Below are 13,203 nucleotides of genomic sequence, written 5' to 3'. Positions count from 1 at the left end.
CGGGGCGGGAAAGGCCGCCTCCCCCCGGGGACGTTCCCGCCGCTGCGTCGCCTCGCGCCTCCCCCGCCTCCCCCCCTCAGCCTTCCCCCGCACCATCAAACCCTCTGGGGAAGGGAGGCGGTGGCAGAGGTTAACGTTTCATTTTAATCCGTTACAAAACACAGCGAACGCAAACAGCCCGCCTCCCCCCCCCCAGCCTTCCCCCGCACCATCAAACCCTCTGGGGAAGGGAGGCGTTGGCAGAGGTTAACGTTTATTTTAATGCGTTACAAAACACAGCGGACGCAAAACGCGTAAAGACACCTACAGAATTCACACAGGACGCAAACAGCAACTTGGGTACATCCACTCAGCTTGGGTTTGTAAGGCACTAACGTGTTAAAAACTTATTTCTGTACGACAGCGCAAACCCCCCAGCACCCTGCGAGCAATATTCAGTGCGTTTTCTTTCAAACTCGTACCCGGGCGCCAAACATTCCTGAGAGAGTGCCCCGCAGCCCCCCGCTCCTCAGAGAGAACCGGCAAGGAAGCCCGGCGGCCTGCAGGGCCTAGCGGGAGAGAGACCAGTGTCCACCACAGCAACGCCATGGCCTCACCGCCCTTCCAGCCTGCCTCCCCACTCACGACAATGGCAGCTCCTGCAAAGCTGCCCACCTAGCACTCGGTGGTAACGCAAAGTTGCCTGAAGGAGCTGTCACGCCAGCTTCGCAGCCTTGCTATTTTCACCAGCGCTTACAAGCAGGCTGCTGTGGAGGCATTAAGGGAATGTACAGGCAGGGAGAAACTGCCATCCAAGAGTCCTCTGGACCTACACAGCGATATCCAGCCCTGCTGAGGAGATGCCCACGAGCAGTTCCAGGCATGACCACCAATGGGTCCAATTCTGTTGTTTCTTCATGCTTTTGAACTTCCCAAAACCATACAAATGTCTCATTTCTATTGCATGTGCCCAGAATGTCACGTTAGGCTACGGGCTGTTGTTGTCTATAAATGGGAGATGTGTTATCTGAGGATCCAGGCACCATATTGCTGCTTTTGGCAAGTGAAACATTAGATATTAAGTGTTAAGGCAGATGTATTTCACCAATGTGGGAGAAGAAGAAAGAGCAAGGAAGGAGAGGGAAGTGCACAGAGCAAACAGAAACATCACCAGAGGCAGGAAGAGAGAACAGCTGCTTCCTGAAAAACTAGAGCACAAAGCTGGCTCTGGTAAGGGCAATAGCGTACAACATGTTTCCTCTGAGAAAGCCAAGGCAAATTTTCATCCCAGTTCTCAGCTTGGATGAGTTACCTTCCACTTAAATTCACATTCAAAGCAGACCCAGCCTTACCACCATCATTTTTCCACAGCCTGTAATCCCATACTACACATATCGGGAGGCCAAGACCTCTAACTGAGGTTAGAGGAGTGTGTTAAAAGGAAGCAGCTCTCATGCTCTTGCCCACTACCACCCTCCAAGAAACCCAATAGCTAATTCCCTGATGTTCTTTGTTCTCATTCAGAGCCATTTAACAAAACAAACTTGAAACACCAACATCTTCATCTGCAAAGTAACCTAACTCACATCACATCTTACTGGATATTTCAGATGGCTTGCCCGAGAGGTGTTTGTGGAAGAAAGCTAGGATCTGCTGCCAAGCATCTATCTGTGCCTCGCAGTGTGCCTTGGGCTCCCCTCCCCATGCCACAGGCATGCCAACTAGCAGGTGCATTGAGGCTGCACACATTGGGAAAAAGGGTGGTTCAATGTAGTGCCCTGCTCCAGGATAACAGACTACCTCAGGCTTTTCCTTCCCATGAGCTTGCAAACGTTTGCTCCCCTCAACTGCAAAGAATTCGCTTTTCCAGTTGCGATCATCCTGGCCAACAATGAACAAGAAGTGACACTCGGCCTTCTCCAAAGGGATAAGGCTTTGGCAGTCAGGCCCTTCTAGCGGGTTGCTCAGTACATCGAAAATATCAGCAATCCCAGACTTGTTGACCTTGATGCGTTTTGCATTGAAACTAAGGGGTGGAATGGTGATGTCCTTGTAGCGAAGCACTGCACCCACGTTTGCCACTGAGCCATTGATAAGGGCGGTGGCCGTGATGCCCTTTAGGAAGGAGGACATGGAGAGGCACAGGTCACCCCCCTTCGAGATTCCAAGCAACCCAATCCCTGGACCTTTAACCTGGAGGGGAGAGAAGAGAAACCACAAGCAATGAACCACAGCACGCCACTTCTTTAAAATGATGCCATGTTCGCAGCAGTGTCTGTCCTGAATCTGGACCCCAGGTATAGGCATCCAAGGTCCTGTGTGCAGGGCCCACGTCTGAGGGAGCCTGGGGCACTGTTCCGTGCTTGATTTATGATCATAAACCCTGCTGAGACTGCAGCATCATCCTAACAAAGCTACAAGGCTCAGTGCCGAAGCATACGCAGAGGGTACAGTGGTGCTTGCAAAAAGCATGCAGATGTGCAGCCCCAGATTCCCTTTGCGTCTAAGGCAGTTCAGGGAAGAAGAGGGAAGGGGCAGGGGAGGCCTCTTCTACAAATGCTTTCTTTCAGTGCAAAATGCTCAAACTCAGCAATGACTATGATACTGTCATCAGTTATGATAATGTATTTCTTATATTCAACCACTGTCTCCAATTCCCCTATTAAGAAGCTAACATGGGGTAGCAGACACCACATCAGCTGCTATCCTGTTTCTCTAGTATGCTTAGTGTCTAACTCACAGTGAAAAGGAAGTGTTCTGAGGTAGCTTACTCATTAAAATGTATCTTAAAAAAATAACCCATTAAAACCATTTTTCTAAGCAAATTGTACAGTCCTCTGGAGTCAGTCTAGAATAGGTTACCTTCATTTTCTCTTACACAGGCAAATTAACTAGAATAGGAAAGCTAAATGATCTTATAGGGTGCTGAAATCCTCTAAAGATATTGGAAGAAGGTTAGCTAATATCATAACTGCTCCAATATCCAAAGACACTCGGGGGTAAAAAGGCCCTGAGACAGCATCAAAATTTAATTTTAATATCTTCTGTACCTTATCACCAGTGTAATAGGCTCCAAACCCACTGACTTTGAAGCATGGAAAGGGGGAAATTAGAAAATATGGCTGAAACTTTGCAACATGTTAAAAACATGGGGAGGGTATCAGTGGAGGTGTAATGGGAGGCTACAGTACTGCTCTCAGGGGAAAAAAAGCTGGGGGGGAAGGAATTGTCAGAGTTTTTTGGGCAGAGAGGTGGCATGAGCAGTTAGGGTTAGGGCGACTGAAAAGCAAACAAGACCTTTAACAACTACTCAACTTTCTGAAGTTGAGGAAGGTATTTACTTTGAGTTCTCCAGAGAAACCAAGTGTTGCCATGTGCAATTCTAGTTGTCATGCACAGCTACTTGGAAGGAGATGCAGAACTTAGCAGGGTACTCTTCCAAGAGGTGTCGATTTAGAAGGATACCCAAGTTCACAACTAGCTACTAAAACCCACACTCACCAAATACCAACATTTGGACTGATTTTAAGAGTTTATACAATAGACAGCAACAAATGTGTACTGGTGGACTCCCTTAAGACCTGGATCACAGAAGGTCATCATGTGCTCCGCAGCTGAAAAGGGCATTTAGTTCTGAAGGACATTCTACAGAGCATAAACCTAAAAGCCCTGCTGGAAGTCCAGTAAGCCTCCAGGCAACTAGTACCCTAGTTATGACACTGGGTTGAATGGAGCAGAAATTATCAGTATATGACCTATGTGTCACTGTGTCACCTGGCCAGTTCAAAAGGAAGAACTGGAATAATCTGCCAAAGAACCATTGTAATGGCAGCTAAAGATATAAACCAAATTAATTACAGCCAACTTGCATGGAGATGCTATTTTAAGTACAGCAGCTCTGCCCCATCTGCAGTCTGGCAGGACCTGACTAATTAGAGTTTCCTGTAGTGAGAGAGTGTCAATGAACAAACCAACCTGGGTGTGTTGTAACATATAGTTTACGGCTTCTTCAAAATATTCCAGGTGGAATTCCTTCATGTCTTTGGGGAGGTCTTCATAGCCGTAGAAAGCCAGAGCCAGCACAGCAAAGCCATGGTTGGCCAGCAGGCATGCCCTGTATTCAGGGAGTCCTCCTCCAGTTCCATACAAGTCAATAATTCCTGGAAAGGGGCCACTTCCTGCAAGAGACCACATAATAGGACACATTAACCTGCTATTTTTAATCTATATTCCAAATTCATAGGCCTGGGAATACGTCTTTTTAAAAAAGAGAAAAACATAGAGCAGCAGAATGGTACTAAGGGTCCTCAATTGGTGTGCCAGTTTTCAGTAAATGGCTACATTGCTTCAAGATCAAACAAGACAGCACAAAATAGAAGGCCTGCTTATGTTTTGGTAACATCAGGGAACACGTGGCTGGAAGGGAAGGAATCCCTTGACAGTCACAAATAGTTCTCTCTATCATGTAAATTCACTGCAAAGGTATCAAGCTCTGCTTCAAAAATAACCACAAGGCTTCTCCCTAGTGCATTTCTCAGAAGACCGATCCAAAAAATCTCATCTTCTGATGGTTCCAGCTTCTCAGTTTCAGTGTAAATGTACTACTGCCATTTATTCTTGGACAAAGAGAAGAAAACATTTGTAACCAGCCTTGCTAACCTGGTGAGGGAAGCTTTACATTAGGTTCATCATGAGACAGGGACTGAAGTCCAGAGCCTAGAGGGATTGCTGCAAAATGATAACAAAGTATGGAAAGGAGGAGGCCAAGAGGGAGACTCCTACTGCTGCTCAGAAGACAGGGTAAGGCTTCCCTCAGGTGTTTGCAGGCTAACACACAAAACTTGGGCAACAAACAAGAACAACTGGAAATTCACCTCCACCCACAGGGCTACAACGCAGAGTCAGGGACGTTGGCTGGGACAGCATGTATGATTTTGGCACTATCACGAAAGAGTTACTGGGGACAGGCAGGGAAGAAGGGGGAGAGGGGAAGGCATGTGCTACAAGGAGCCCCCTGAGTACATGGGGTTCCAGACACATGCTTGCTGAAAGCCTCTGGGTCACAGGCAGAAGGGAGGGTGGGATGGGGGCAGGGGGTTGCTGCTAGAGACTACCCAACCAAGAGGAGGCAAGAGATGAAGCATCCCACAGACAACTAGCAGAACTCTGGACAGCTGCTGGGAGGACAATACAGTGTTTGTAAGGCAATCTGAAAACCTCACAGACCCTCTCGATCATTTTCTGAGAAAAATACTGTAAGGGCAAACTTGTCTAATGCTTACTTGATCTTCTGCTCACAAACAGAGAAGAACCGGAGAAAAACATGGCAGCAAAAGGCAGCTTGGGCTGCAGCAACTATGAAATAATTGAGTTGAGGATCTGGGGAAAGGCTGGGAAGGGAAGCAGCAGGCTCAGGACTCTAGACTTTTGAACAGCAACCTTCAACTAAGTCAGAGGACTACTAGCTGAATTCCCTGGAAAACAGACAAGTGGAGGAAAGGTAACTTGGAGGCTAACTGACACCACCTCCCACGGCATTTGGAAATAAAAAGGGTACTGTGATCAATGCCTTCATGTCCAATATGAGTTGATAAAACAAACTCATCTTTGTTTTAACACACGTAGCTGTGAGGAGTGTGGCCAGCGGATCAAGGCCGCTTGGGCTGACCAGGCCACTCCTCGAAGAGCGCCCAGTGCCAGTTGGTGAGGTCCAGCTCCCCCTTGGCCTCTGCCTGATACCGTGCTCAATGGGGGTCTGGAGGGGGTCTGGCTCCGGGCCTGGGAGCACAGGGCCGAAAGCTGAGGCAGCACCCACGAGGGAAGGAGCCTGGTATGGCCGGTACTCACCGGGCGGCAGGAAAAGCGTCGCACGGATCTTCCCCTCTCGCACGGGGACTCTCTGGACCCCGTCCCGCAGGAACACCCGCTCGTGCTGCGCCTGTGCCAGGAGCTGCCCGGGGGGGTCCCCGTGGCCCTCAAACACCTCCAGCTGCAGGAGGAGAGGGGTCCGCACGTCCCGCTTCACCAGCCGCCAGAAAGGCTTCTGGGGCTGCAGAGCCCAGAGCAGCCCCATGGGCTCCAGGCCGGAGAAGCTGCCTCCCGGCAGCGCGGGGCAGCGGGCGAGGTCCAGCTCCCCGTCGTCCCCCGCTCGGTAGCGGGCGCAGGCCTGGAAGAGCTCGCCGGTCTCGTCCTGCAAGGACGCCCGCAGCGTGACCTGCTGCCGCGGGCCGAGGCCCTGCACGGCGATGGCCAGCGGCTCATCGAAGAGGCTGCGGACGGCGGGCGAGAAGCGGACGGAGGGGGCCATGGAGGCGAAGCGGCGGGCGGGGGCCGTCCCGGGGGTCCGCGCGGGGCTGCAGCGCTGCGGGGCGGCGGGCGCGGGGCTGGGCCAGGGCAGCCGCTGCTGCCAGCCGCGGGAGACCGCCCGGCGCGGGGAGAGGGCTGTCACCTGGGACAGGAGGCGGGCTGTCACCTGGGACATGACCTCGAGTCCGGTCCACCGCTGGAGGCGGATTCCGGGACGGGTCCCCGCGCGACCGGCTCCGAACTCGGGTGGGCGGTCCGGGAGCGCCGCCGGCTCGCCCCGGCGGGGAGGAGCGGAACGGCAGCTCCCTCGCCCCGCCTGCCTGCCGGCTTCCTCCCCTGCCTTCCCTCCCTCCCCTCCGCGGCTGGCCGGGCCTGCTCTGCCACGGCCCGTCTCGGCCCCGATTTGCCGCTCCTCGGTGTCCCCCCCCCTGCCCCGAGCTCCCCAGGGCCGGGCGGCGGCTGCGGGCGGAGGGGTTGGCGAGCCACCGAGCGGAGTCGCGGTCGGGAATCGCTGTCGGGACAGGGAAGGGCCTGTGTGCGACCAACCGCGCGGAGGTGGGGCAGGCCGGGCGGCGCAGGGGCTCCCGCCCGCCAGCAGAGACCCTGGGCCGGGCCGTACCCCTTCAGTTAGTTCTTGATCCCATTTTCTCCCCGTAATTCCAAAGCAAGAAGGGTACCGCGTTCTTCTGAAGGAAGATTGTGCTGACTATAAGTCAAGCAGAAGAGCTTGTAGGATGACCGAGGCATCTTGGTTAAAAAGAAAAGGCCCCCAGTCAGAGCACATGCTTCTGAAGGGGAGACGAACCCAAGGCACAGAAGACGAACACCTCATCCAGCAAGAAGAGCTGGTTCCCAGCAGTCTGACCGGTAGTTCCTTGCTAGCCATTGTCCATAAAAGAAGGGTAATCATAGTTTTTTACCTTGCCTTGGGTTGCAAATTGGAAAGTATTGATACTTAAGAAACATGGAGATCTTCAGGACTGGAGGACGTTAGAGAAGGATGAAGTATTGCTATTGCAAGTGTATTTGTAGCATTATTATGCATTGCATATTCCATTATTATTATTAATTCAAACGTGCACGGAAAATGCATTCCTATTTTTACATAGGGAACAAAGCATGAAGCAGATAAATTGCTTTCTTATTCTGAAACTGAGAGATCAGTTTGTCACTCGGTCTGAAATCCTCCAGCACATTTAGGCATCTCACCATTTTTCTCAGTGGAAGTCAGCGTAGTTGATCCTGAAGGGAAGACCATTGTACACCAAGCAGTTAGTGACCCACAACAGAGTTAACCCAAGCACGCCCAGGCCTGCGCTGTGCTGCGCTGCATGTATGGTGTGGCTTTCGGGTCTGTGCTGTGCTGCACAGATCCCCTGGCCGCAGGAGAAATTGAGCCAGCTCTTCCTTACAGAGGAACCTGCAGGCAGCTCCCACCCAGTACCTGTGATTATGCCACCTGCATGGCCTTGCCTTTATCAAACAGCGCAGCAAGACATTCTCATGCAAACGTTGTTTCTATTTGACTGTAGACATGATAAATAGAGCTGTTTCCTTATATAAAAATCTTACGATACCTTGAAAGACCAAAAGGGGAGAATCTCTGCTATGGACCATGTCAGTGTGGCATGCTGCATGTGGGTCAGAGTCCTGTTACATGCTACACTGCTCAAGGTTCCCAGCATCTAAAGGGATGTAAGATTATCTATGCTATTCTCTTGAGTGTTAGCTCTAATAAATAGCATTTTTAATGACACCTTATAGAATGCAAATGCCTTTCTTACTGGGATCATAATGGACCAGCACCTCCTAGTGCAAAACACTGGCACAGTCGGCAGGTCTCAGTGAGAAATGCCTTTCTGGAGAAAGAACAAAGAAGAAAAGAAACTTTGTGCCTGGCTGGCCCTGCACAAATCCATGAGGGGTATTTGCAAAGTGTTTAGCCCAGGCAGTTTCCCCAGTGGATTTAGAAACTGAAGAGGAATTATCAGAATGCCCCAGCCCAGCTGAAGTAGTATGCTGTCTTAGAAAACACAGGCCAGGGAAAGGAAAAGCTAAGAATTTGTGCCACCTTTGGTTGTTATTAACATGCTTGAAACGGCCATTGGGGTGCTTACAGCCAATGCAGAAAGAGCTGCATGAGCTACTGGTGCGGCTCTGCACCACTGCCCCCAAGCAGCAAGCCGCGGTTCAGGTGCCCGCCGTACAGCTGCCCGCGGTGCAAGCATCTGGTGCAGCCACCTCCGCTGCAAGTGCCCGCAGTGCAGGCAGCCATGGTGCAGGTGCCTGCGGTTGCAAGGGGGGCACACGGAGCAGCCCAGGAAGGGCACCAGCGAGGCACGGGCTATTTGCCAGGGGGATGAATCCTGGGATGAGGACCCCTGATCCTCTGGTGAGGACGAGCAGACAGAGGGGTCAAGACGATGAGTTCAGCAACAGCGCTTCTGCCCAGCCACTAGTGATTCATAAAGCAAAGGGGCCCCCAGGGGCACCTCAGCATGCTCCTGTGGTGTGCGATTTCACACAGCCCCAGTTTCAAGATTTAGCAACAGCATACGGGCAGAAGAGGGCAGAAAGGCTGGCACACTGGCTGTTGCAAGTATGGGACTTCGGAGGAGAGAGCATACACTTAAATCCTAAACAATTAGAGTGCATGAGTGCCATCTCACAACTCTGATAACCCACCAGCTCAGAGGAGCACAGGGTAATACAGCCCACTCCTTGTGGGTATGGCTTCAGGAGGCTTTAAAGACAGAATATCCCTCACCTGCTGACTGTGACAATAAAACACCGTTGTGGAAAAGTATATCTGAGGCTTGTCAGTATTTACGGGAACTGGCCACACAGCCAGGCGTGTTTTCATTTAACTTGTTAGGTCCCGGTATGAAAATTCTCACACCCAGCATGAAAACCCCCATACTAGCGTGTGCCCCATTTGCCTTGAAAGGACCAGTAATTTCCTTGCTAGGGACTGCTGCGGAAAAACCAGCGGGGAAGGTTATTCTATCACTAAGACAGCTCGCAATTATCAGACTGAAAAAGAAGAGACGGAGCCTGAAGCATTTCAAGTGAGAGTTTGCATGAGAACATCTTGCTGCACTGTTCGATAAGGGCACGGCCATGCAGGTGGTATAATCACCGGCACCGAGTGGGAGCTGCCTGTGGGCTCCACTTTTCTGAAGAGTTGGCCGAGTTTTTCCTGGGGCCAAGGGATCTTTGCAGCACAGCACAGGCCTGAAGGCTATGCTGTATGTGCAGCACAGCGCAGGCACACAGAATGGTGACCATCACCAAATCTGCCTGTGAGTAATGAAAGTACTTCCCGCAGTAAGGCAGGCTGCTTTCAAAGACTGTGTAAGCAGAGACAATTTACAGACTGCAAAAAAGTTCATTAGCTTCCAGAAGTTACCTAGGGTGTAGTAATATGGCTGGTGAAAGGAAAAAAAAATAAAAAATTAAGCACTTCCCTTCTGCAGTCACTCAGCCATGCAGAATCGCTCCTAGAGCAGATACCCATTTTAATCAGAACATTTGATTTCTCTACCCACACCAAAGCCTTCTGCCCCCAGATGAGATACTGTGATCCAGACTGCTGATTCACACCTAGCATGTGTAAGGCAAGAACAAGACAGATCACTTTGAAAACAAATGTATGTTTATTTTGTTAAAAAATATGAGTTACACTTGCACCAGAGGCTTCTTTGTAGTCAGAATGCCTTTCTCAAACAGGAGCGTGGCTAGAGAAATCTTGTCCTCCAGGGTTTCACATGGAAGGGTCTCCACATGGACATGGTTTGGATAGGAAGACAGGAGAAATTCAATACTGTCTGTATACTCAGGATCTATCTCAAGGAACTTGGGTTCCTCCTTGTGATACACCCTTGAGTTCTCTGTCGTGTAATACAGCATCACACCCGCTTCTTCATTACACAATCTAATGATGCCATGGCGGAGAAGACGTACTTCTGTGTCTTTTGTTATCTGTATATCGACATCGCAGGGTCCTCCATCTTGCCACCGGGCCGGGAAGCCGTACACACTCTGCGCTTTTTCACTTTGCGTAAGCACTGGGGGAAGGCAGTCATGAAGAAATGACTTGGCTCTCTGATCCACAGCAGCATCAATGGGTGCATAGTCAACGAGTTTCTTTATCAGGCTCTGGACCTTCTCCATGAAGGCTGTTCGGCGAGCGTCGACTGCATCCGAATTGGCGACCCCCATGTACCTCAGGTAGTCCATAGGAAGCCCTTGCCGGTACTCCACGTCCTCCTCCAGGGCCATCTGCAGAGCAGCCGGGAGGAGCTTCTCCAGGAGGTCCCCCCAGGAGTTCCTCTGGTAGGAAGACACAGTGATGTGGAGCGAGTGCGCGTCAGGGAGACAGTCGCCCTGGTGGATAAAGCCGCGGGGGAAGTACAGCAGGTCCCCGGCCTCCAGCACCGTCTCCAGCACGGGCTCGCCGAGCTCAGCCTGCGCGAGGTTTGCGCTGGAGAACTGGGGCAGCACCTCGGCTTCCGTCCGGGGGCTGTAGACGCGCCAGTGCTTCTTCCCCTCCAGCTGCAGCACGAAGGCCTCGATGTCGTCGTAGTGGGGGGCGAAGCCCTGCGTCCCCGGTGGCGTGAGGTACGTGTTGGCCCCCGCCATGCTGCCGAAGTGCTCCTGCAGGATGGAGAGGAACTGCCAGACGGTGCGGGAGAAGGCCTGGGGGCTGAGGAGCCGCAGGGAGCAGCCGTTCTGGTAGAAGTCCCAGACGACGGCGGGCAGGGCCCGGCCGGACGGGTTGTGCGTCTCCCGCACGCCCTCGGCGTAGCTGGTCACGTCCAGGTGGGTCCCGAAGTGCACCTCGCCGCCCCGCAGGGCCGCCTCGAAGTCGGCCGTGGAGAAGAGCCCCGCGTAGTAGCCGGGGTCGCCCCGCCGCACCAGCAGCGGCGCCCGCTCCCAGTACCGCCCCAGGAACTCCCCCGGCGCCACCGGGGCCACCAGCCACCGGAACAGCTCGGCCGCCCGCTGCCGGCTGTCCTCCAGCCGCCCCAGCCGCCGCAGCAGCCCCGCCGCGCCGCCGCCCCCTCCCGCCGCCGCCTCAGGGCCGCCCCGCCGCTTCGCTCCAGGGCTGCCGGCCGGCTCCTCCGCCCGCTCCCGCTCCCCGCGGCCGGGGGGCGCGGCGGCGCTCGGCGGCGGCTGCCGCGGCGGGGCCTCCGGCTCCGGGCCGCGCCTCGGCCGCGCCTCGGCCCGCTCCCCGGCGGCGTTCGGCGGCGTCGGGGCCTCCGGCTCCGGCCCGCCGCTTCCCGGCCCGCCGCGCCTCGGTCGCGCCTCGGCCCACTTGCCGCCCGCGGGCAGCGGCCTCCCCCGGCGGCGCCGCTCCAGCCGCCCGGCCCCCGCCGCCCGGCGGTACACCGAGAGCGCCGAGAGCCGCCCCGGCCGCTGCTGCTGCCGCCGCTGCTGCTGCTGCCGCCGCTCCTCCGCGCCGCCCGCCGCCATGGCCGCCCGCCCCGCTTCCGCCGGGGCCTTCGCCTGTGGGGGCAGCCGGGAGCGTCCCGGGCAGGGGATGGCGGGGGAGGCGGAGCCCGGGCGGGAAGCCCGCACCTCTGCCCGCGGAAGGAAGTTTTAAACGGGTGCTCGGGGCGCCGGACGAAGCGGCGCGTCTCAGGTTTTAGCGTCGGGGCCGCTCAAAATATACCAGGCTCGTGTCCTTCCCCCCCCGCCCCGAAAAAGGAAAGGAAAGGTGAGGCGATGCCACTGGGGACTAGCGTAGGTTGATCTGTTCCCTGGCTGGAAAGCTTCGTTCTGTAAGCACGCTCTAAGCACCTGCGGAAAAGATTTTTTTTTTTTTTTTTTTTTTTTGCGAAGGTGCACCATAAGCGTACGACACGCTCTTGGACAGCGTGCAATTACTTTGCAGCCTGATGAGACGAGATGAGGTAAGACCTATTTCATAAGGTTCTGTTGCACAAGGAATAGAAATCCCAAGTTGGATGGAGCCAGTTCTGGTGTGCCATCCCTCCTCCCTTTTCTTGTGCCTCTAATGGAGATGCCAGGCGAAAGGCTGTGTCCTCTCAAAGGATCCTAAAACCCCAAAGGCTGTCATGTCATGTAGTGGTTTGGGGTTTTTTTTGCCAAACCCACTAACCACCTAATAACCGTGGGCAGACCTTTGTTCTCTGTCCACCTCTCTCCTAGGCCTGAAGCTTCCCAGAAGGGCAGGGTCCGTGGCAGTGCAGGTACCTGGGCAGCCTGAGGGCTGCTCTGTGCTTCCAGAACCTCTAGCTTCATCAGAGCAAGCTTTGCCAGAGAGTAGAGGACGGACCAGCAAGACTCAGCTCATGGCAAATGTGAAAAACTGTAGGGGTTTGTATTGTCAGACTGGGTTGATGCTTTTCTGACCAAGAACAAGCTTCCGTACCAGAAATTCACTATGCGATACTTCTGTGAGAAGAATTTTGATGGACTCCGATAATTCACAGGAACGGATTTTGCATGAGAATTTCATCTCCAGAGGCTGCTGTGAGTCTAGAGCATTTAACTGGAGCAATTACCCAAGTGTGCCCAGGAACTCTGGTTTACAAGGGTGTTATTAGCCTCTCACAGATAGGAATATCAGCTTCGCACAATGTGTTAAACAAGCAGCTAGCGTTCACAAGGCATGTGCAGATCTGTTGCGTGGGCCACTTAGCGTACCGGGCCTAGGATACAAAGCTGAAAAGCAAATTTTCACCTCTTTTAACTTCAGCATTGCCAGGGTTTCAACCCAGACCTACATTTCAGTTTTACCACAAATCAGGAGCAGAAATCATTAGTTAGGCGTCATGAGGGTGAGTTCAGCTGTTAAGTCTTAATTCTAGAACAGATGGAGACACCTGAAAGGTTTAAGGGTTTCTGAATTGTCTTAAAACCAGCACACATCAGCCTCACATCCCGCCACTG

At 53.4% G+C, this 13,203-nt stretch overlaps 2 protein-coding genes across 2 annotated transcripts; both read right to left on the bottom strand.

The window, feature by feature from the left end:
* Positions 1 to 206: 206 nt before the first annotated feature.
* Positions 207 to 6,546, bottom strand: LOC142032216 (acyl-coenzyme A thioesterase 1). Its single transcript, XM_075030597.1, has 3 exons — positions 5,827 to 6,546; positions 3,955 to 4,157; positions 207 to 2,172 (listed from the first exon to the last, which is right to left on the bottom strand). The coding sequence occupies exons 1-3, from the start codon at positions 6,458 to 6,460 to the stop codon at positions 1,567 to 1,569; spliced, it is 1,443 nt and encodes a 480-aa protein (XP_074886698.1). The 5' UTR covers positions 6,461 to 6,546; the 3' UTR covers positions 207 to 1,566.
* A 3,372-nt stretch (positions 6,547 to 9,918) lies between these two features.
* Positions 9,919 to 12,154, bottom strand: RIOX1 (ribosomal oxygenase 1). Its single transcript, XM_075031108.1, has one exon. The coding sequence runs from the start codon at positions 11,758 to 11,760 to the stop codon at positions 9,964 to 9,966; it is 1,797 nt and encodes a 598-aa protein (XP_074887209.1). The 5' UTR covers positions 11,761 to 12,154; the 3' UTR covers positions 9,919 to 9,963.
* Positions 12,155 to 13,203: the final 1,049 nt, after the last annotated feature.

Source organism: Buteo buteo, chromosome 6, assembly GCF_964188355.1.
Source record: "Buteo buteo chromosome 6, bButBut1.hap1.1, whole genome shotgun sequence".
In the NCBI taxonomy this organism is placed as follows: domain Eukaryota; kingdom Metazoa; phylum Chordata; class Aves; order Accipitriformes; family Accipitridae; genus Buteo; species Buteo buteo.
This window is presented reverse-complemented; position numbering and strand designations above follow the sequence as displayed.

Excerpts from the sequence above, each read along its gene's own strand:
- RIOX1 (XM_075031108.1), bottom strand. The coding sequence starts at position 11,760 with ATGGCGGCGGGCGGCGCGGAGGAGCGGCGGCAGCAGCAGCAGCGGCGG.
- LOC142032216 (XM_075030597.1), bottom strand. The coding sequence starts at position 6,460 with ATGTCCCAGGTGACAGCCCGCCTCCTGTCCCAGGTGACAGCCCTCTCC. Across the intron at positions 4,158-5,826 it reads GACGCTTTTCCTGCCGCCCG|GAAGTGGCCCCTTTCCAGGA; the intron begins GTGAGTACCGGC and ends GGTCTCTTGCAG. Across the intron at positions 2,173-3,954 it reads ATATGTTACAACACACCCAG|GTTAAAGGTCCAGGGATTGG; the intron begins GTTGGTTTGTTC and ends TCTCCCCTCCAG.